General features: G+C 40.6%; 1 protein-coding gene across 1 annotated transcript in view; it reads right to left on the bottom strand.

The window, feature by feature from the left end:
- Positions 1–1,780: 1,780 nt before the first annotated feature.
- Positions 1,781–23,960, bottom strand: part of brd4 (bromodomain containing 4) — a 29,000-nt gene continuing 6,820 nt past the window's right edge. Inside the window, exons 2-19 of the mRNA XM_008299658.1 lie at positions 16,564–16,960; positions 13,057–13,194; positions 12,835–12,970; positions 12,393–12,733; positions 11,837–12,220; positions 11,613–11,741; positions 11,057–11,287; positions 10,735–10,964; positions 8,851–9,182; positions 8,595–8,690; positions 8,121–8,510; positions 6,684–7,487; positions 6,420–6,526; positions 6,174–6,324; positions 5,936–6,066; positions 5,606–5,811; positions 4,599–4,860; positions 1,781–4,342 (exon numbers count right to left, since the gene is read on the bottom strand). Coding sequence (XP_008297880.1) covers positions 4,274–4,342; positions 4,599–4,860; positions 5,606–5,811; positions 5,936–6,066; positions 6,174–6,324; positions 6,420–6,526; positions 6,684–7,487; positions 8,121–8,510; positions 8,595–8,690; positions 8,851–9,182; positions 10,735–10,964; positions 11,057–11,287; positions 11,613–11,741; positions 11,837–12,220; positions 12,393–12,733; positions 12,835–12,970; positions 13,057–13,194; positions 16,564–16,960 — 4,534 coding nt within the window. The 3' untranslated portion in view covers positions 1,781–4,273. The remainder of the gene's footprint in view (positions 4,343–4,598; positions 4,861–5,605; positions 5,812–5,935; positions 6,067–6,173; positions 6,325–6,419; positions 6,527–6,683; positions 7,488–8,120; positions 8,511–8,594; positions 8,691–8,850; positions 9,183–10,734; positions 10,965–11,056; positions 11,288–11,612; positions 11,742–11,836; positions 12,221–12,392; positions 12,734–12,834; positions 12,971–13,056; positions 13,195–16,563; positions 16,961–23,960) is intronic.

Genomic DNA, 23,960 nt, shown 5'->3' with positions numbered 1-23,960 from the left:
CGACTTTTGAAACGCGATTTTGAGGGCCCAAGCATGCTGAAATAATTTGAAATTGACAAAAGTAATAATAAGTAAAAATTAAATGAAAATCATGACATTGCTTTTGAATTGCGGTTTAACAGAAATATATATACATATATTTAAAAAAATAAAATAAAATCCAAACGCGCAAACAAGCATGATGGGATCCGTTAACTAATATTTGAGCCAATCACATCAGGTGTTTTCTGTAACTCTCAGTCAGATTTCTGCACCTGTTGACAGGTATTTTGACCCGCTGCTCATCAGCAAAGTGTTCTAATTTGTCCGGGACAGTTTTGTTTGTTATTTTAAATTATTCTTTTCAACCACAATTCAAAAGCAATGTCTTATTTCTCTAAATTTTAATTTAGCAAATTTTTATTTATTATTGCTTTTTTTCAGTTTCAAGTTATTTGAGTGACTATTGTGAAATTTGTCTTTTCTTTAATGGAAGAGTAAAAAAAAAAAAAACTGCGGTTACCGGCGTCAAGTCAGACACAACACCATAGCAGCGCATCCGGTTAATGCCTTCAAAATAAGAAACCTAAAGAGCCGGTTTATGTGTTTCAGTGTTTTTGTCGATGCGCGCCTTTTTTCGTTTTGGTTAATTGTTTACATTTTGTACAACAATGGTCATAACTAAATACGAAAGAATAACAATTATTATTCTAAACAAGCTATCAAAAAAAGGCAAAATTGGAACATTTGCCCACAATGAGCATCACATGGCCTCAAATTCATCATATGAGCAGCAAAACATGATTGTAATCTGCTCGTTAAAGACAAAGAAGGTCATGTTGAGCAAAATAAAGTAGAACTAGTTCAGCTCCACTTTGTAAAACGTTGCCATTCACCGAGATGAATTGTAAGACGTTCATAAAATTGGCATTAAAAACTGTATTAACCTCATTTTGTCATTACACTGAAACTACAATGTCCACATTATGTTCAACAAATTATTAACAGTTATAAAGACATGACCTGAACGTGTATTCCACATGTAGAATTTAGGACTGAATTATTTGGTTTAATTTTATGGTTTTTGATGCAAGTTTATAAGTGATCAGTATCAGATCAGACACACATCCACGCTTCCGGATAAGCCCTTCAAAATAAGACAACCTAACGCGAAGGCCGGATGTGTACATTCTGTCTGTACATGTGTCTTTTCTTTTTGTCTAATTGTTAAAATGTAGTGACTATGGATCATAAAGGATGACAGTTGTTAGTCTAGCTACTGGTATAATTCAGACTATCAAACAGGAAGCTGTAGTCTATGTGTCAACTTGACATCAAAATCAATGAGCTCAAGTGTGAGTTCCATCATTTTTTTCGCTCGTTTTGTGTGTTTTTAGCTCGACAAATTTACCTGAAGCACTTTTTAAATTTTTTTTTTTGACAAAACATTGGAAAGTGAGAAGACTTTCCAGGATCCAATATGTTTCTAAATACATAAATCAATAAAGTTGTGCAGAGAAAATAAACACATTTTTAAAAATTCTTTACCGTGTTACTTTCTGAGAGTCTAAACTCATCTGAAGGCAACTGTAACAGTGTTGTTCTAAACACATTAGCATGTACTACAATTACTCTAATTAGACAGAAAAGCTGAAAAACAGACAAAGCTATTAAAAAAAGGACCACGACAAGTCATGGCCTGTTGCTTGGGTGTCAAATCTCCCCGTTAACAATCTGTAGTCGTCTGCAAATACCAATTCCAAACGGCATGTCACGCAAACAAAGACCGCAAAAGACAGAATTTCATTTGTTTTTTTTATTTTCTATAAAAGAGATGAGTTTATTCAATGATCATAACAGACTTAATCAGAGACCTCGATAGACCACTCACATACCAAACGATAATCGAGGAAAATATTTGAACAAAAACCCCCAAAACAGAACAAATGTAACACAAAATAAAATACCTGAATAAAGCAAACTCTGGGCTGAGCTGCGGGTCAGCACATTCTCTGTAGAACTCATGGCACATTATGTCCAATAGTTATTGTGTGAAGGAAAAAAAAAAAGGCTAAAAAGGAATGAAGTTTTTTTTTTTTTTTTTTTTTTTTTTTACCCTTTCAAAACCAGTCTAATATTAAAATTATATATTCATATATGGTGGACTTCATAGAAATTAAAAAGGTGACTTAAGCACAGAAACAAGTTCTCCTGAAGTACTGCTCGTCTTTTTATTCTCCTCATTAATAGAATGCTTATCTACATCGGGGAACATGCCTCCCTGCACCACACACTAAAAAAAAAAAAACAACAAAAAAAAACAAACACAGTCACACAGCCGTCCAAATGTACACAGTCACACTCACAGACCAGACTCAAACGCTAGTGTGGCAACGCTGAAACATATCTACCTAAAATCTGCTGATTGAACATAATGAGAACGTAGTTGTCAAGTGTGTACACTCATAGAAGTCCAGCTAAAACTAAATTTAAAACCCGAATATTGACAACGGGTAAAATATAAAACGCTGTCTTTTCCTTTTTTTGTAATTCCTTTTTTTGTTGTTTTTTTTTGTAGTTTTTTTCTTACACAAACTCTTTCAAAAATCTCCCTCCCCTTTCAAATATTACACCTCCCATTCCTGACTTTCGAAACCCCCTCAAAGTGTAATATAAGCCAACGAGAATTGCAATACAATACAGGCACTGGAGAAAAAACACCATAAGAGACAAGTAGAGAGGACGAGACGTGTTCAGATTTCAGCCCATCCCCGGTCCAACAATGTCTCAGAGAACAGAATTAGAACTCACATCCACTATTTATCAAACAAGAACAAAGATAGAAATCAAAACTGTTTTTTCAGCATTTTCCGTTTCTCGACTTTTGTACTCATTTGTCTTTTTATTTTGTATGCCGACAGTGTGCCCTCAGTGGATTAGAAGACAATTTGATGCAAAAAACTAACTGGGAGCTCCTTCAGGTCCCATCAACTATTTTTTTTTTACTAACCTGATTCAAGTAACAGCTACAGAAAGGTGTTAAAGTGTTTGTCTTTTTCCCCTGATTGTCCCCTTCCTGCCTCCAGCGCTCCGCCGGTTGACATTTGATCAGAGCGTGCTCAGAAGGAGCAGCAAGGGGCTGAACTGATCCAGTAGTGTGACTGTTGTGAGCACACCGATAATATGAACTTTGCAAACGTTATGTCTAGAAGTGGAATACAAAAAAAATGGTGTGACACTTGTAGTGAAATCCAACTGAAGCTCAGAAACAACCGGACCGTCCCACTGTTCTTCCAACGACTTCCCGTTGTAGCTTTAAATGAAAATTACAAGGCAAGATGAAAACTGATTCTGTCTTTGATAAATACTTGCTGGAACTATGATAATGCATATATTCAGAGTTGTTTTTTTTGTTTTTTTTTCACAAGCTACCTATTATGTTTTAAGGACAAATAACTTAGGATAAAAGATATTGGGTTGTTTGGCATAGATGTAGCTGGCGGAGTGTGTTGGTGTGAAGATTCAAAGAAGAAAAAAAAGAAAGATCCAAAATAAACAGTTATTGTAGAATAAGAAAATACTTCTTTACAGTAGATACTACATGATGAAAAAAAGGTCTGCACTGCTTCTAGTCCTGTTTGTAAATGTTATTGGTTTGTCTATGTGTGCAGGCCACAGAACATAATGGTCTGTTTAGGAAAGAGGTGTAAGGCAAACTGTACCTTCTCTGCTGAGAAATATACATGATTTACAGTATGGAACCCCCCCTCCCAACCATTACATGATCATGTTCACTTACAACAAACAAAACAGAACATAAAAGACCAGTCTTCTTCACCATCTTAGACATGTGGCAGTTTCAAAATGCTTCTGCACAGTCTGTCAGTACATTATCAGAGCTTTTTCAGAGTCACTGGGATGCCTTTACTTACTTAAATACCACTGTGCCCGAGCACACTCTAAGAATCAAGTGTGACAAAAGGCAACTGTGCATGGGGTCCTCTCTCTCTCTCTCTCTCTCTCTTGTTATGAGATATCAAGCAGGCAGATTCCCCAGAAGTGACATCCAAAACAATGAGACTGTCCCCACGCTGCTGTGTGTTCAGTCCACAAGGGCAAAGCGAGCTGTGACTGCCCGTCCAGCGTTTGTACTCAGTCTCAACAAGGCCCGTCATGTTTACATACAGTCCATGTCCCTCTGTGGGGCACGGTCTTACTTTAGAGGAAGTTAATGTCATCCGATTTTTTCTTTTTTTCTTTTTTTTTTGCAGTTACGTTTCAGTTGCTCCTTTCCTCAAAACAGGTTCTCCTCAAAGATAGCCATTAAGTCACTTTGGAAATTCATGTCAATAGTCGCAGCCATCTGGAGAGAGAAAAGAACAACGATCTTTTACATTCAATACTCCAAAGATTGCAACATAAACTCATGGATAATTCAGGCAGCTGAATGTAAATATAATATAGAATTTCTTATAGCAACAGTTTGTTTCAAAGTTGATTTCTTATCCTGAGGTGCACATCTCTGACATTTCCTTATCTTTGGTATTACATGGTAGGTAGCATTATATTCAACTCCACAGACCTACGGGTCCTAAGTCAACCTAAGACAATCATCTCACCGCTTCTCGCCTCCTCCTCTCCTGCTCTCGGCGGCGTGCTAACTCCCTCTGTTGGTCTAGTGGGTTTTGTGTGGTGGGCTGAGGCGGTGTGGGCGGTTGAGGAGGTTGCTGAATGGCAGCCGACTGGGGCTCCGGCTGCGCCTGCTGCTGCTGTTGCTGCTGTTGCTGTGGAGGCGCTTGGATGTGCTGCTGCTCGAGACGCCTGCGTGGCTCCTCGTGCACCCTTCTGCTCGGCTCCATGACGTCCTCTTCATCCCGACCTCTGGAAAGCATTCAGACCAATAATTCACACCAGGTGAAATCAAACACTTTTCACATTGCCTCAGGGGCTCACAGCTGCATCGGAGATGTCCTCACACCTACATCTGGTGGCCTCCTGGATTTCTCACAGGATAAATTCACTACATCAAACTCAAAGAAAAACAAGATAATTACAAAGATTACAACATGCTGGATCTGTACAGAGGAAATAGAACTGGCTGCTTTGCTGTCTGGTTTTTAAACTCTGGGCACGTTAGAGAACAGATTCAAGATGTAGTTCTCACTCCTGTTTAATGGACTTTAGAAATGACCTGTTTTATGAATGTTCCTTATTACTGAAGGTCCTATAATTACATTATCTTCAAAATCAAAGGCACATTATGTGACATATTAAATAGAAAACAATACTTTTACCTTTTGTTTTTTACTTCTCAGACATATACAGCAATTCCCCTGAGGTTTCCACCAAAGGGATCAAGACAGTTCTATTCTATTCTATACTCTGTGCTGTCAGTGCTGGAAGACTGACAGAGACTTCATAGTATTTTATCATATTCTTGTCAAATTGCAACACATCTGAATCCAGCCCCTCCACTGCTGCAGTTCTTCATTACACTTTCTAGGTGGTGTGGGCTCCTATACCATGGCCACAAGAGGGCGTATGAGATCACTTTATAAACCAGGGTTTCGTGAACATTGCTGACTGTAGTGTATTTGTTTTTCAGTCTTCCTCTCGACAGCCTTACCGTAGTTTGTCCTGCTCTCTGCGTAGCCTGTCTTTTTCGGCCTGCTCGGCTTGAGCCTTCAGGGCCTTCTCCCTCTCCTCTTTCTCCCGGGCAGCACGACGGAACTGCTCAAAACTGTCACTCGAGGACTTCACTGCTGATAATGGCGTAGATGTGGACTTTTGTGCCAGGCTGGCCCACGAACCCATATTCTTTAGTTTCACGTCCTAAGGGGGAACACGCATAGACACAGCATGGAGGGATGCATTAATTATCGATCTCGATCAAATCAAAAGGCTTCAAGAGGTGAAGGTGTACGAGATAGTTTTAAAAACTGACTCTTGCACCCACCTGGACCTTTTTGGGGGCAATGGGTGCCTTAGCCTCCTGCTTGAACTTATCCTTGTCCGGCAGAGAGGAAGGCGGCCCAGTGGGCTCAGAGGAGCGGATGACAGGTCGTGAGGTGTCCATGGATTTCACATCTGTTCAACACAGGTACACGCATGTAAACAAAGTCAACGTGTTGTGCAGCTTCTCCTCTATATGCATATTAAGTCAAATTAAAAACAAGAAGTTGAGGAGTTCTCACTCTGTTGGATGTGGCCTGGTGGACAAGGCTTGGTATCAGGATGTTTGTGATGGTCTGGTCTCATGGCAGGATTAAATGGCTCTCCTCTCATCACTGGTGACGGAGGAAGTTTCTCCTCTTTTAACCCGCCTTGGCTACCAGGGGCCCTCTGCTGTATGGCAATCACATCGAGTCAAAGTTAGATACTACGTTGGCCTTGCACTCAGCCCTACCTCCAAATACTACGCCCAGCCTGTGAATTCTCACCTTTTTGGGCTGCATGTTGTGAGGTGGAGACTGGTGAGATACAGGTGGATACTGGGGAAGTTGTGGGGAATGCATCATGAGAGGGGATGGGTTGTCCCTTATGTGACCTGTCAACAGAGGGGAGAAAAATTACATTTCTGCTAACACGATTATTTAGCTTGAGGGGGAGACATAACAATCCATAACCATATGCACAGCAGCAGTTTTTGCTTCTACAAACAATTTAACAACACATTTTTTTATTTGGCCTTTTCCGAGATTTACCTGTGTTGTACGGGTCAGCCTTGGTTGGGCGAGGGGAGGGCTGCTCCTGCTGCTGCTGGATGATCTGCTGTGCTTTGTTGGTGGGCATGGATACTTTGTGTTGTGATCCTTGGGACTGACCAGTGAGTCCAGGACCTTGCTGGTAGTTCAATTGCTGCTGCTGTGGCGGCTGTTGTTGCTGTGGAGTGTGTTGCATGTGGCGAGCCTGATGTAGGGGCATCTGTTGGGGCAGCGCCTGATGTGATGAAGCGGACTGAGCCTGCGACTGAACGGGGAGCTGGGGAGGAGGCAGTGTGGTCTGAGAGGAGAGTTGAGATTGTCCCTGAACAGACTGCAGGAGAGAAGTCTGTCCTGGCTGTTGTTGCTGCTGCTGCTGCTGCTGTTGCTGCTGCTGCTGCTGCTGCTGACGAGCCTGAGCCTGGAGCGACTGCATGGACTGCTGAGGCTGACGGGCTTGCTGGAACTGCTGTAGGTATAACTGTACTTGGTTCATAGGTGTTGTAGATCCTGGCTCTTCATCATCTTCCAGCAGCATCTGGGGAGGCTGGGAAGACAGCAAGCCTTGGGGTGTGAGCGTTGGAGGGGACATGGGCCGCTGGTGCAGGGGCTGAGGAGGGTGGAGGATCTGAGGGGGAAGCTGGTGCTGTGGCGGTGCTGCTGACTGGGGCTGGAGCTGCTGCTGTTGCTGCTGCAGAGTTGGCTGCTGCTGAGGTGGTGCTGGTTGCTGCTGAGGGGGTTTGGGATGAAGTGGTGCTGCCTTGTGACTGGGTCGAGAAGGCTGCTGAGGCATGGAGCTGTGCAAGGCTAAGATTGCACAGTTTCAAGAAAGGGAGAAGAAACAAATCATTATTAAATTGTAAAAAAAAATAATAAAAGAATCCTCCAGTAAATCTATATTTTTGGTGATATTGTTTGATCTTTGACAGCATCTTGCAAAATGGAATTATTTTATGGGAGGTAGCAAAACAGCAATTTGTGGAAAATGCTGCCTATTGATGCATACAGTCTTAAGTGGTAATAGGTAGAGATCAGTAGTGTATTACAAGTAATACATGGAACTTTAGTGTTTGTTTACATATTTTTTTGTGACTGGCAAAATTTTTTAGCTAAAATACAATAAAACACATGCATGCTCAACACAGCAGTCCATTTAAACGTCTCATGATGTATAGAATCAATGTTTATCTTATTCTAGAAATCAGATGCAAAGCATGTGGTAAGATGAATAAAACTGTAGGTTAAAAAAACAAAACCAAGGCGTACCACCACATTTACGCAGACATAGTGTATGGCTATTTTGAAAACTGCTAGGTCTGCAGAAGGCATTAGTGTAGAAGGAGATTGCAGCCACACCTGCAGAAGCAATAAAAATCTATGTAGCCATTAGTATTGGACCCGTCAGGGACCTGCCAGTGAAGCACCTGCATGCAGGCATACCTGGAGATGGGAGGACGGGATGCTGGTTGAGGAAGGGGTGTGTCTCAGGGGACACTGGCCCAGCAGAATTAGCGTTGAGGTGTGGAGGTGCAGGTGAGGAGGAGTTGCCCGTGTGGTGGGACAAATGCATGAGGTGCTGGCCGAAAGGGGGCAGGGACTCAAAACTAGTCTCCAGTAACTGGGAAGACTCTAGAGCAGCAACAGGGGGAGCCATGAAACCTGCAGGAGATGGCTGATGCTGCTGCTGATGCTGCTTCATCTGACTGTTGGACTGAAGGACTACAGGTTGGGACTGAGGCCCAATCTGAGCCGGGCCGGTCTGAACATGAGGATGCGTCTTCTTCCCTTCCTTTGTAGACTGGCTTTTCTTTTTCTGTTGTTTTATGATTCCTGAAAAAATGGATATAAAGATTAGGTACTTAGTTTGGTGTTTTTGATTTTGGGAATCTATATGGTCTATTTGCAGCAACTCACCTGTCCCATCAACTTCACTGTCTGAGCTGGAGCCACTGCTTTCTGAAGATGATCCAGCCTTTTTGGAGGTAGCCATGGACTCCACAGTCTTTTCAACTACAAAAACAATAACTGTTTACGAATTGTTTAACTTAAAATGTTAATGCATTTCCAGAATACAGTACCAAAGCATTACATCACAGATTCAAACATGTCACATTTCATTAACTAGACAATCACACACATCTTCCCTTGTTGATTTCACACAGCGGCTTACCTGGAACCTTTTTCTTCTTGCGTAGGCAGGAAGACACATATCTCTCAAGCTCACGAAGAGTGGAAGGCTTTAGCGTCTCAAAGTCAATCTCAATCTCATCAGGGTTTGAGTTTTTGAGTGACGGCTCCCTGGACTGGATAATATGCACTACGCGGCCAAGCTTGTCTCCAGGAAGCTTGTTGATGTCTAAGCTTAGCTGCCTCTTCTCCTCATATGTCATAGGTTTGCACTTTTCCCCTGTAACTGATGACCCAGTGGCTCCCAGGTCGTCTTCCAGGCTGGGAACCGGCTGCAGGTTGGAGGGATGGTTGCCTTTCATCCCCTCTTTTTTACTACAGAGGTAAAACACAAAAGGGCAATTTACCAATACGTAACACTAACTATTTATTTATCCAGTAACCTTCTGAAAATGGCACTCAAAATGATGTACAATTAAAAAACAAATGTAAACAATGACAGGTGAAGAAAACATATTAAAGATTTACTTCCATCATGGAGCATGCTGCATTTTAGGACACAGAACTGAAGTAAATTCCTAAACATACAGTTGAAACCAGAAGTTTACATACACTGTACAAAAAGACACATACAACCTTTTTTTCTCACTGTCTGACCTTAAATGTGACTAAACTTTTCCTGTCTTAGGTCAGTTAGGATTACCACAAGTATTTCTATTTGCTAAATGCCAGAAGAATGACACAGAATTTTTTTTAGAGACACTAAGGTTACTATGCCTTTAAACTATTTGGGAAAGCCCAGATGATGATGTAATGGATTTGGAAGCTTTTGAAACATTGAAATTTGAGTTAATTGGAGGCACACCTGTGGAAGTATTTTAAGGCACACCTCAAACACACTGCTTCCTTTTGTGACAGCATGGGAAAATCTAAAGAAATCAGCCAAGATATCAGGAGGAGAATTGTGGACCTTCACAAGTCTGGTTCATCCTTGGGTACAATTTCCAGATGCCTGAAGGTTCCACGTTCATCTGTTCAAACAATTATACTCAAGTATAAACACCATGGGAATGTCCAGCCATCATACCGCTCAGGAAGGAGACGGGTTCTGTGTCCCAGAGATGAAGTGTTTTGGTTGATAGTGCGTATCAAAAAATGGGCCTTGACCCTAAACATACCACCAAAGTAGTTACAAAAAGGCTTCAGGACAACAAAGTCAACGTTTTGGAGTGGCCATCACAAAGCCTTGATCTCAATCCTGTAGAAAATTTGTGTGCAAAGCTGAACAGGTGTGTGCAAGCAAGACGGCCAACAAACCTGACTCAGTTACACCAGTTATGTCAGGATTAATGGGCCAGAATTCTGTCAAACTATGATGAGAAGCTTGAGGAAGGAAACCTAAAACATTTGACCCAAGTCATGCAGTTTAAAGGCAATGCTAAAAAATACTAAGGAAATGTATGGAAACTTCTGACTTTAAAGATAGTAATAAAAAATTCTCTCTGTCATTATTCTGGCATTTAGCAAATAGAAATGATTTTGGTAATCCTAACTGACCTAAAACAGGAAAAGTTTAGTCGCATTTAATGTCAGACAGTGACAAAAAAAGGTTATATGTCTTTTTATACAGTGTATGTAAACTTCTGGTTTCAACTGTATTTTAACACCATGTCCACGAGTCAGTGACCTTCTTGAAATGCAACCATACATTTTTAACAGTCACTCTTAACAAAAACCACACGTTAAAACTTGTCCTCAGATGGCCGAGCCTCTCAGAACTCGGTCTAAATGTTATACATTAAAGCACAACAAAAAGGGATACAACAAAAAGGGATACAAAATTCAGTAAGGGTAATAATAAATTGTGCACGGCCAACCTTATTGTCAATGTTTTTGCCAAAGTGTCTGGAGAAAGTTTAATACCCACCTGGTTTTCTTCTTGGGAACAATCTCTTTGTTGTTATTGTTACTGGTCTTGGACTTCTTGGACAGCTGCGAAACAGGTGTAGCATCCTGGATCTCATCTACAAGGCCAGGCATGCCTCCTTTCTTCTTATGCTTATCTTTTTTCTTCTCTTTCTTTTCCTTCTCTTTTCTCTTTGGTTTGCTGGCTTGTGGTTGGGACAGGGCAGCCAGCTGCTCATGGACAGCCTTCAACTGTATAAAGAGATTAGATGAGTTCACAACAAAAGTTTCCAAGAGTTTAATAACAACTTTGCTAGAACTTTGAATTCTCCCTGATCACTGACCTGTTCCTGGAGTTCTGCCAACCTCTGAGCTCGCTCCTCTTCAGAGTCATCTGTGGAAGACTCAGACTCTGAGGATGAATCGCTGGAGCTATCAGAAGATGAGGCGACACGGGCCAGAGGGGGTTGAGGCTTAACAGGGGCAGGATGGTGAAGTGTAGGAGCTGGGGCAGAAACCAGGGGCTTGCTTTCAGGTTCATCTGGCATCTTGGCAAAGCGCATCTCAAAGACATCCTATAAAATGAAAAGAAATAAATAAACAGAAGGATGTGCTAGACTGGGGAATGTGAAAACATGGTTGCCTCTGATTAAGTAGTTATAAAAAAGGAAATTAAAATCTAAACACTGGGGCAACATCAGAGCAAAAGTGTTTGTTTGTAATGAAAGATGTTGTGTCTTGATGATGCTATTCTCTGATGCTATATTTATCCAAAATTGAAACAACAGTGACAACTGCAAAACCTTCTCTTAAATTAAGTGAGCAGTAGCAAAACTCTACATAGATACATTTCCCGCCCCATGTTTCTTCACCAAAGTGACACTGATGCCATGTATGTACCTGGAGTTTCCGTGCCATAGCTACGACTTCGTGATCTGGTGGATTATATTTGTAGCAGTTGGAAAACATTAATCGTACGTCAGCAGCAAACTCCTGGGGTTCCCGATATTGCCTGTTCTCCAGCTTGGCCTATTGAACACATCAAGGATATTAATTACTTGCCACAAAAGCACCATCCTCAGTGTCTTAGCTACAGTTTGTAAACTATGCCATTTTCAACACACCTTAATGGTGCTGAGGTCCATTGGATGTTTGATGATATCGTGATAATCGTGTAGTCCCAGTGCATCTACGTCAACAGGTTTGTAGAATGGCCAGGCATAAGCAGCATGTTTCTTGGACAGCATGTCCCTAACCAGACCAGCGCAATATCCCAGCTGATCCTGTGGTTTAGGGCTATGACCTCCACTTGGTCCACTCAGTCCCATTCCCATGCCTATGTGATGCTGAGAGTCTGGAGCTTCCTTCTTCATCAGTTTCGTAGGCCGGGTACTTTCTCGTCTGGGTAGTGTCTTCCCAGACTTGGATTCTGCTGGCGAAGACTCACTCAGCTGGTCATTTGCTGTGGGCGTTGTAGTGTCTGCTTTCCTTTTTTGGCTCTTTCTTTGCTATGTAGCAGTAAATATAAAGACAGCAGAGAAATGGGGAGAAAATCATAAGAAATTAGGCAATTAGAGTGAGATGCCAAAACGTATCCACTATACCTGTCTGACACTTCTGAGCTTGGTCAACAATGTGCCCACCTGTCTAAACATATTTCTCTGTGTCCGTTACACTCACTTTGGTCATGGTTATAGAGGTCTGCAGCATGGGGGTAGTGCTCTGGATGGATGCTGGGGGAAGAGAGGTCTGAGCAGGAGGAGGAACAGATGTCATGATAGGAACTTGAGGAGCACAGTCCGGTTGGCCTAAGGAGTAGGGAGCTCCCAGCTGTGGTGCATGGCTGGGTAATGTTGGGGGCACATGGGATGGCAGGGCCTGCATCAAAGGCTGAGGAGGTAGCGAAGGTGGGCCCTGCACTGGTCCTCGAGTCTGTGGTGCTGCTGAGAGATTCGACAGACCACGCGTTTGAGGAGTCGTGGACGAAGAATCAATTATGGCCCCTGGTTTCAAGTTTAGACCTTGATAAGGAAACAAGACACTTGGATAAATATTGTGTTTCACAGAAGCCATTTCTAAGACAATGTGTTAACAGAAAAAGATAAGTAGGTAAACCACATACCTCCTTCTCGTCGGCCTCGGCCACGTCCCTTTCCTGTCATGACAACAATCTCGGTCTCTTCCTGAGGCATTTCTGTAACCTTTTGGAGGAAAGCCTTCTCTAGAGCCTCAGCCATTAAGACTATGTCATCCCCAGGCTGCAGAGGGAGATAAACACTTTTAGCGAAAGTACAGGTACATTAAAATATTTGGCACCAATGGCTCCTGTGAACAACTGAGTTACCTTGTTGTATATGTAGCAGTTGGTAAACATCGTGTTGAAGTCTTGGATACATTCTTGGGCATTCCTGTAGTAACTGTTCTCAAGCCTTTTCTTGATTGTTCCCATGTCCATAGGGTTCTTGATTATTGTGTAGTAGTCCTGAAATGATCAAACAGAAGTATGTCAACAAGAAATCCACTGAGTGGAAACATTCTCTACTGGTTTGATGATGCTGCTGCTGTAAAATGATTAGAAGTTTGCTTTACAAATAAAATAAAATTCAAAAACTTACAGGACTGAGTTCAGTTTGATAATTTTAGAAAGTATATCATAAATGTATTTTTTAGTTAACTGCATTAAAAAAACAATTTCACATATTTTCACTCATCATTCTCTAATGCCTGCCACCTGCAGACATTTTTATCTAAATGAATCTTAAAAGTACCAAGGCTAGTTAGAAATCCAACTCTGTTCTTTCTAAAAACTACACCAAAGACATGTGGAAACAAACTAGAAATGTAAGTAGTGAAATGTCAGTCATATGTAGAGTCAACATTTTTTTCCACTCTTGGCAACACCTGGAGGCAAAAAAAAAACACATTTTCATTTTTGTGAAATAATTGAAAGAACTCATCTGTTGTTTATCCTTTGTTTTTATAATTATTAATTTACTATTTTTTTTTACGATTTGTGCTGTTGTCGCTGTGTCATGCTGCTCATGGGACATTTTTAGCTCCTCTCTACTTCTAGCCATGGTCGTGTTGTTTCTAGTGGAGGTGCAGGAATTTATGTTGCAGTAGAAATGAGCCCACACTGAGTAAAAATGTGACACATGCAGAAAAAAACAAAACCTAGAGACTGTTTGGAGCTCAGAAGGTTAAAGTAAGGTTTTGTCATGCCTCAATTTCTGTATTCTTTTTTTTGAAAAGTGTCACACTCCAGGAAGAACTGTTTAACAGATCTGTTTATCATGTACTGTTCTGAGGTCATCACTGTGAATTCTTTTTCTTGTTTCAGTTTTTCAAATATTTGTATGATGGAGAAAAATGATGAGTGTTAAGTAGAATAAAGAAAATTATTGCAAACAAGTGCATGTACAGTTGTTTATGAGTTGCTTAGGCTTTACGTCCGCTGTGCGTGCGATGTGTGTGCTATTTGTTTAATGTTACTTTATTGCCTATTTTTTCCCTTTTTTGTCACCTTATTGTTTCTAGGTTGTTTCTTATGTCATTTTGTCTTCTGTCAGTTTGAATTCCTTCTGTTTAAATTCCTTGCCCCGCAGTACAAACTCAATGCAACAAAAGTCAGTACATATTTTATTATCAAGATTCAAACCTTATTTTTTCAATACCTTCAATGTACATCTTTATTTCTGATGGCAGTCCTCAGGATGAAGGATTAAAGTGTTGAAGAAATTTCTGAAGAACTGTTCTGCCATTTTTCAGGGACTATTTTTCCCAGCTGTTCCTCGCTGGAGGGGTTGTATTGCTCTACTTTTTGTCTTTAAATACCTCAAAGGTGTTCTGCTGGATTGAAGTCAGACGACATACTGGGCCAGGTCACAGTTTTCCCTTTTTTCTTCTGTAGAAACGCTTGTGTAATTCTGGCAGTGTGCTTTGGATCACGAACTAGCTGGAATATTGTTCTTCTGCCAAACTTTGGGAAGCTGGGAATCATCTTGTCAGCCAGTCTTTTGGCATATCCACAGCCAACCATGGTATCATCTATACATGCCATCTCCTGAACACCTTTTGCACTCATGCAGGCCCGTATCATCACACTCTCACCTTGTGTTTCACTGTCAGGACTATGCATCGATTGTTTTCGTCCTTGCCAATTCACGTCGAACGTGCTGGAGCCCATCTGAGCATTAATTATACTCTCTACTTGACACCACAGATAGGCAGTTAGTGCTTTTATATTACTTTTGTGGTCTGCTAGAGTCTGCTTGGAGGACTTTGTTCTATACGTGTGCAGGGGGGGATTGTAGCTTTGTATTATGCGCATGCACACAACTGCCCTTGTAGCAATGTTGCTGCACATTTGTCCACCATTGGCCCACGTGGAGAAGACAAAATATATGTCAAGCGAACCCTCAAGCATTTACGAACGTCAAAAGTTTAAAACTAACCTGAGCTGAACAAATTTGTCTGGTTCTCATCTGACTAAGGAATGGGCTCCCAATATTCCTCAGGCCTCTTTGTATGATGTTTAGCAAACCTTAATCATGCAGTTCTGTGCAGATATGAAAGCAAATGTTTTTCGTGTTGGACACCATCCACAGAGGCTGATGTTACACACAGTCTGAGCTCTCACTGTGCCAAGTTAGAAGAACTTGCTCGTCTGTTTTATTGAGTTATATTGTGCAAGAAGCACACTGTCACGCACAGATACATCTACTTATGTTGCATTTAGTTTCTTTGGCGCCTGTATTTTCATGATAGTATTTGTTTTTAATGGTTATGCAGCACAAAGGAAATACTCCATTGATTATCTTTCTTAAAAAAAGATGCAATTATTGAGAGGTGACACAATTTTCAGGTAGGGCATCGGGAACAGATTCTTGTCTTGACTTGTACCAATCTTTAACTTAATTTAGCATATGAGACAACAGAATGCTTTACAAAAACAGGACTGGACTCTATGATTATTACAGTAATGTAGCTGAAGTAAACCCGTCGCTACACATGCGATTACTTTATCTAGCTCTGTGTTCCTGCTGACAGCTTCTGCTTGTAACATTTATCTGTGATAGCTTGCGTTTCACATACCTTTGCTGTGATAAATGCATGATGGCAGTAATAGTATTACATGAACAGGGTCTCTATTTCTCTTTTGTGACAGCAAACACAATACACGCACTGTCAGTGACTATTAAGCTTACATTATTTTACGACTGAGTATAGCAACTAATTCTGACTGCAACAACCTGTTGGTACTTCTCTCACACCAGACTTACTTCCTAAAACAAACCCACTAGAAACTGAAACTGTGAAAGACTTAATTTAAATAATAGTATCCATGTGTTATCAGCTAAACGTACCATGGTATTGAAAGACAAAGTATTCAATACAGAAAAATGTACTCCCTTGACAGTTATACTATATTCCAGTATATCATAGTATTAGATTTATATTAGTCGTGCCTTCATGAAACATTAGGATTTAACCGTTGTAGCAACCTTAACTGCCCGTCCCTCAAGGAATCTGAATCAAGTTTGATAAGAACCAGAATTGATAAACAAATTTGGAATTATTAATATACAAATAGTACCCAATCCTATACAATTTTCATGTCTCTGACACTGAGATGATTTTGCACAGGAAGTTACTTACTTCAGTTGTATATGGAAAAACAAAGGAGTGACCTGGGTGGCTTGCATACATTAATAAATCCTACATACAAGTGAAAATAAAAATGTGTGAATGCTGAGAAGCTGGTGGTGGTTTGTATGAGTTGGCTAAGGTGTCGATAAAACTATTGAGTCATATGGCATTGTACACAGCGAAACAAAGTACGAGTACTTACAGGCAAGTTAAGTTTGACTGCATCCACCGGTGCATGAAAAGGCCAAGCAAACTGGTGCTTCCACAGGGATTTGACCACCACCTTTAGCAGATACTGAAGCTGATTGGTCTGGCGCTTTTGCCTGTTGGGATCGATGCATTCTGGGGGTGCGGGATTGCCCGATTGTTGGGCCTGCCCCTGGCTGCTGCTGCTGCTGCCCGACATCTGCGCAGTGTCCAGGCCGTCACCCATTCTGACAGGGTAGGGCGTGGGCTCAGGCCCCGGAGCGGGAGCTGGAGCTGGAGCAGGAGCAGGGGCAGGGGTAGTGGTGTTGGCAGGACACCAGTTCAGTCTTGGCCCCGGCACAGACTCCACTGACAGAGCACCGCTGATCCCATTGCACTCTTCACTGGACTCTCTGGAGAGAGAAAAACCCCATACTGCTGTTAGAATGACTGTAAACACTTCCACAATCATTAACAACATTTTATTGAAATCATTTACCAGTGCAGTCTTTTCTATACATTGATGTATTTGTTGCAGCACATCACAATCTCGACATATTGATTTTCTATCTTTTTTACTGTTTAAAATGAATTTCAATCCTATTTTAGTGCAGAGCTGCATGCAGCCCACTGATTCTCTCAGTTCCTCCTTCCTCTGCATTCCCTCTCTCACAAACACACTGTCAACAGTGAATAGTCTCTCCTGTCCATGCATACTGAATTAAAACATAATCATATGCAGAAGGAGGGATTGTTGTGGTCTTCTCCTGGCAGAGACGACAGCTGGCCAAATTCCCAATGAGAATCAATCCAGATTTCAAAATTGATTGGTATCATGAACACCTCTGCACAAATTTGGCCAAACCTGACCTATTCTTAACACGTCACACATCTTGGAGACACAACTTTTCAAAAATTATCAGCAAGCATGTCAAGAACATTGGAATACAGCTCGGTTGTCAGGGTTAGCATGTACATAGCTGCTAGTTAATATGGACTGCTCAGGCAAGCGAATAACATTAACGGTAATTCTTTAACTCTGACAGTGAATGCTTGCTCTCGCAGTCCAGATGAATACCGATATAATACTAATATAACAACATTTTAAAAGAGGCTTGTCCCAACGAGGTACACAAAGACAGTCTCTACCAGAGCTTTTTTTAGTCATTTGGTACAAAGAGAAGCATTGCATATATTTTTCAAATATGTATTTGTATTAAAGTACTTTGAAATGGAACTGAACACTACATACACAGCCATTGCTGCTGCATTTATAGTTTGTCAAGTATGAATATAACTTAAACTCATGTGAGTCCATTTGTCCTGACAGACCACAGCCCTGCTCCATTTATGGGGTACAAAATATGTGCACAAATGCAGAGAAACTAGTTGAATTACTCCCACATTAGTCTGAATAATAAAGAAAAGGCATAATACTTATAGTGCCTTCATGAAGCTAGTTGAAGGCATCGTATGTTAAGCATTTAAAACACCAACCAGACAAATGTAATGTATTTTCAGTAGCACCTAAGTTGGCAAAATACAAAGCCAGAAAGCTACAAGATACCCTGGTGAACAAGATATTCAACAGCATGTCTTCAACATCCAAACATGCTCTCAGCTGTGTTTAATGCTAACATTTGAGGTTTCCTGTTTACATTCTACTCAAGTTCAAAGTACTGCCTCTCAGCAATACACATAATTTCACACAGGGTCATGACAATAGATACATCAACAATAGCTCATAGAAAAAAATGTGGATTGTATAAAAATCACAGTTCAGGGCATTGCAATAAAAATATCAAATTTCTGATGGATTGTCAATTAAAATATTACAAAGACTCTGACAAATATCCCTCTACTGATCCACTGATCACTGTCATTGCAACTCTGAACGTCCCCCTTGCTCTCTTTATTCCATTCTTTCTACAGCTCTATCAGCTCTATATTTCTTGTACAGCTGAGTGCTATGTCTCGTCATGCAGGTTTTTCAACCCACCTTTGAGTGTGACTGTTTGAAGCAGCTATATACCCTTCAGCCTTCTGACGTGGACAGACAACATGACAAATTTTGTGATTTTTGTGCAGTCCCTTCTGCTAAAAATGTAATGGTAAGATACTGTAGATGAGATATACAGTAAATTTCTTAAAACTCAATAGCACCATCCATCCATCCATTATCTATACACCGCTTAACCTCACTAGGGTCGACTTAGGGCGAAGGCAGTGGGACACCCTGGAGAGGTCGCCAGTCCATCGCAGGGCCTTAATAGCACCATCTTAAACTATTTACATCACATGATAACAAGGGTGTTAAATCCACCTGTGCAATGATTGAATAGCTGGGTACAAGATTTTATAATTATTGTCTTTTTCTGGAAAAGATGTTCCAAATGAACACTGGAAACATTATGGCATCTTGACTGTCGGATGTTCAGTGAAAAGATGATTTCTTTTCACATACTTTAAGCTCAATATGTTCCCAGTATTTTTTTTCCAATAGTGGGCACAGATTGTTTATGAATAATAAGGTATCAAAGGAGGATGCTACTCTTGTCTTAGATGCTAGCTGGGTAAACACCTTGAAAGGAGAGTTGCAGTGGCCTGATGTAAACATCTATGCTTTACAACACTCCAAGACTATATCCACATTCATCTATTTTTGTTTTAAATGCAAAACATTTGCATCATTTACACTTAGCGTCTACACTACTCCAGTGTTTCATTATCCCTAAAACTAGGGCTTTTTGCAAACTTTGCAGACCATGTTTTAGTTTGACAACTCCAGGACTGCAGTTTTGGGAACGATGACTGTCTCAGTCCTGCATTTGCTTTCTGATTAGGTCTTATCAGGCACTAGCTGTCCTTTCATGATTCGTCAGTCTTCTATCATGTGACCCTTTCCCGGGACAAAACAAAGACATCGGCCTTGATCACCACATTATTGCACTAGTCTATGCAAAAATGTAAAATAATACATGTAGTTATTCAGATAAATTCTACATGTAGGATGTACAAAGGATGTTGAACAGCTGGTGGCTGGTTTGCGGCCGTTTAACCTGCCGAGGGAGTTTTCGCACGTCCTGGCAATTGCAGTTTACATCCCCCTCTCAGCTGATGCTGCTGCAGCCTGTGAACTCATCCATAGTTCAGTGTCCCAGCTGCAAACATCCCACCCTCAGTCTCTGATCATCATCTCAGTTTACTTTTATCTTGCTTTGTTCTCTTCTCCTCTCTTCTGTTCTTCTGTTGTGTTGGCTTTGGTGTGTTGTGTTCGGAGGCTGGGTTTTATTTTACTTTTTTTTTTTTCTTTTCTTTTCTTTTTTTTTTTTTTTTTTGTGTTGTGGTGTGTTGGTTTCCTTTGTCTGGTCTGGGTTAAGTATATTCTATTCTATTCTATGTAATCATGTTACTACTGTCTTCATGCACATTAGCAAAGCCATTACTCAACAACTCCCCATCTATGTTTTCTACTGCCATCAAGGCCAGCAAGCACATGCCCAGTGTAGGTGAATGGTCATGTGATATGTATTGTAAGCCTACGGCGTCCTAATAATACGTTTGGTGGACGTCTCACCCCTCTTTCATAATTGTTTTTTCAAGGAATTAACAATTGTATAAACTTAGTGTGAAAAACTGTTCTAGACTGAATGCAAACATAAAAACAATAGCTAACATTTGTAATACTCCAAGGACTGCGATAAGACTGAGGGCGACGAGTCAGCATAACTGAATCTGTCGGCAGCATTATTTCAAACAGACGCATGCTTTTAACATTTTTTTCCGAACATTATTTACTTTATTGTAACAAATATTTTTGTTCCATATTCCCACTTTATGCGTAATGACAACAGTCATATTTCGCTCCAGGCATCTCTGTTCAGTGTGAAAGTTTCCAAGACCCAAACCTGTAAAAGTACAGGTGTACTTAAAAAAATCATTGGACAATAAGGTGGTCTGTACGCTGTGCAAAGTACTCAATGGCACTGCAGCAGTGCAATGCATGGACACCTGAGGAGAAAACGCAGAGGCACTTTTCCAGAAGATGCACTGCCGTACGTGTGGCCTATTTATTAGTGGTCAGAGCTTTTCAATATAATTTGTCCTTGTAGCTGCTTAATACACTCATTAAGCCATGAAGTTTTGTGCTGGCTATCTTAGAATTTTCATTGAATAAGTATTTGAGACCATCTGGACTTATTCCACTTTGATGTGCTGTTTGCTATCTAAAGATTATTTTAGGAAATTGAATCGATTACATTATTGGATTAATCTGTACAATAGCCGATGGATTAATCCATAGAAAAATAAATCTTCTTAGTGGCAGCCGTTCACTGTAACGGATCATTTCCACTTTTGACAAATCCTCCTATTACTTTTGATTTCAGTTGTGTCTTTGTTTGGTCTATGATGTGGTATATGATTTAATTCACTGTTTAGTTTAACACAGTTTCAGTTGTGATATTAGGATTCTACTATGGTGCCACCAAATCCCAAAACTTCCTCTCAATTTACTGATTTATCCTGTAATTAAAAATTTCAGTGAACTGGTAGTACAGAAATCTGTTTGTACTCCTGGGTACTAGGATGAGAAATGGCAATGACTAAAATTGGATGACAGAAAATACTGTATTTCATAATGATATCAATTTCATCTCCAAAAAAAAAATCTTAAATCATGTGCAGTAAATTAGGACTAAGATATTAAAAGTTGACATCTTCTTACTATGGCTATGAATCTAGTCAAAAACATAAATGTTAACCGATTCAAAAATTACACTACAACAGATCTCAACTGTATTCAGAAGAGCTCAGACGTTTAGCTTTGGTTACACCATATGTGTGCGTCTTTTTAATGGATCTTTGTCTTCCCACTATGTCTCAGGACCTGGGAGTGTTTAGAGGCGTGGGTGGACAGGGGTGGAAAGTGGGGGCAGTTGGCGTCATCTGGCAGCTGAGAAACTGCGAATCACTAAGTGCTCAGTCCTACATGTCCTCTCCCAGGCAGTCAGGGACATCACATTCAAAATTACACAGAAAGGCTGTTAAGACAACAACAAGGCCAAATAATAATGTGGAAATATTTGACTAAAAATAGACTTCAAGAAACAATGTTCTGGGATAAAAAAAGCGCTGGTCATAAGGCTGTGCATTCAAACCTCTATTAGATGCAAGTTAGTTTTCCAGTCTCACACCCTGTCGTCCACCCACACAACAGAGCCTTAAAAGATAAACACATCACTGTATAGATCTGTGACTAATCTCATTCTTGATGAGTCATTTTCTAAGAAGAGGGAAGTAGTTCGCACACCACATGATCGCTGCCTCGGCCTCCCAGAGGCACTTACACTCAGATTACCCCGCCAATATGTTGAATGAGAAATGAGAAATGTGAAAAGAAACGGCACAAGCCTAAGTCAGATGCCTTCCAAAGGCTGGATGAACAAAGACCTAACAAATACAATATCATAAAAAATGAAGCTAAAAAAATAACTGAACTTTTCTTGACTCACGGCATGAATGTGTACATTCATGTTGACTTCCAGCTCAAATTCCTAGCTAAAATCACATTTTAACGTTTTGCTAAATTGGCTTAATAGAGAGATTACAAAAAGACAACAACTAAAACAGCCGTATCCTACAGACCTGAAGTAGTCCACTCACATTCAACACAAGACAGATGAAAATGATTTTAACCACATTTATGCCTTTAGCTACAATAATTTATGCTGATCATATTCCTATTCTGACTTTTCAATAGCCTTCACCATCAGATCTATAATAACTGACCACTGGTTGTCGATGACATGAAAACAGAGAGAGAAGGAACTATGAATGTCTTGTTGTCTTCCCACGGATGTCATTCGCTACATCTGTCTCCTCTGAGCGATCGTAAGTAAACAATCTATACCTTCTGTTCAACAGTGTGACCTGGCTGCCAGTTGTGGGCAGGGGCTAGCACTGGTTCAGAGTTAGCTTAACTTCCTAAGCACCAGTTTGCTTTTACATGGGATAAAAATCCACGATAGCCTTATGTCACAGTATACATGTTCGAACACAAGTTTTGTTATTAATATTCCCCTAAGTAGAGAAGTTTTCTCTCTCACAGATCACTGATGGACAGTCAATGAGGTTCTGACACATCTATGTTTTCCTGCAGTTCGATGCAGATGTTGCAAACAGCAACCAGTATGCAACAGCCTATATACACTGTTGTGAAAAAGTATTGGCCCCTTCCTGATATCTTCTATTTTTGCATATATTTTACACTTAAATGTTTCAGCTCATCAAACTAATATTTATTTATTATACAGAGATAACCTACAAAACACAAAATTCAGTTTAAAAATGACGTCTTATTGAAAACCTGTATCACCCCTGTGATAAAGTATTTTCCCCCCTAAACCTAATAACAGGGTGGGCCACCTTTGGCAGCAACAACTGCAGTTAAACATTCGCGATAACTTATGATCAGTCTTCTACGCCGCCAGTCTTTTGGCCCACTCTTCTCTGCATAGTTTTAATTCAGCTATATTAGATGGTTTGAGCTTGTGCTGCCTTTATAAGGTCTTGCCACAGAATGTCAATTTGATTTAAGTCTGGACTTTGATTCAGCGACTTGAAGACCTTGAAAATTAGCCCCTCAGAGGTGGACTTGTGCTTTTGGGTCACTGTCGTGCTACAGAACACATTTGTTTTTGAGCTGTAGATCATGAACTAATTGGTAGATATTCTCCCAGAGGATTTTCTGATAGAGAGTAGAATTCATGTCTCCATCAAATATGAAGTCGTCCAGGTTCTGTGGAAGCAAAGCATCCCCAAACCATCACACCACCACCACCACCACCACCACATTTCATTGCTGGTATGATGCTCTTCTTGTGAAATGCAGTATTGGCTTTACACCAGATGCACTTTTTCCACAGCCCCGTAAATGCAAATTGGCGACATGAAAACATCGAAAGGCATAACAAATGACACGGTTTTATTGACCTCATTGACTTTCCACACAACACATAGTGAAGCTGTTGTTTTCTTCCTCTTTGGATTAGGTAGACTAGCTATGATCATTACAAAATGGCAGCTGACAAACTTTGACTTGCTGGTCACAATTATCCCACCCCTGACATAAGCAGTTCCTGATTCTACAGCTCCAAATTGAAAAGCCTTCATTGGAAAGGGGCACTGGTGATCCAGTGGGTGCCCTATATAACCCAAAGACTAAGCTGATCTTAAGAATTCCAAAAATCCTTTAAAAATGCGCTAGCTTTGAGAGCCATAAGAAAATCTCATATACTTTCTTGACAACAGGTAGCACACGAGTAGTAGTTTTCTAGTAGCTGGGTTCTGGCAGCAAATTTTTTGTGACAACTGTGACACAAAGGCCAAGTTAATCAAAAATATATTTTAAAA

This window comes from Stegastes partitus, unplaced genomic scaffold (assembly GCF_000690725.1).
Source record: "Stegastes partitus isolate 25-593 unplaced genomic scaffold, Stegastes_partitus-1.0.2 Scaffold1443, whole genome shotgun sequence".
Lineage (NCBI taxonomy): Eukaryota > Metazoa > Chordata > Actinopteri > Pomacentridae > Stegastes > Stegastes partitus.
This window is presented reverse-complemented; position numbering and strand designations above follow the sequence as displayed.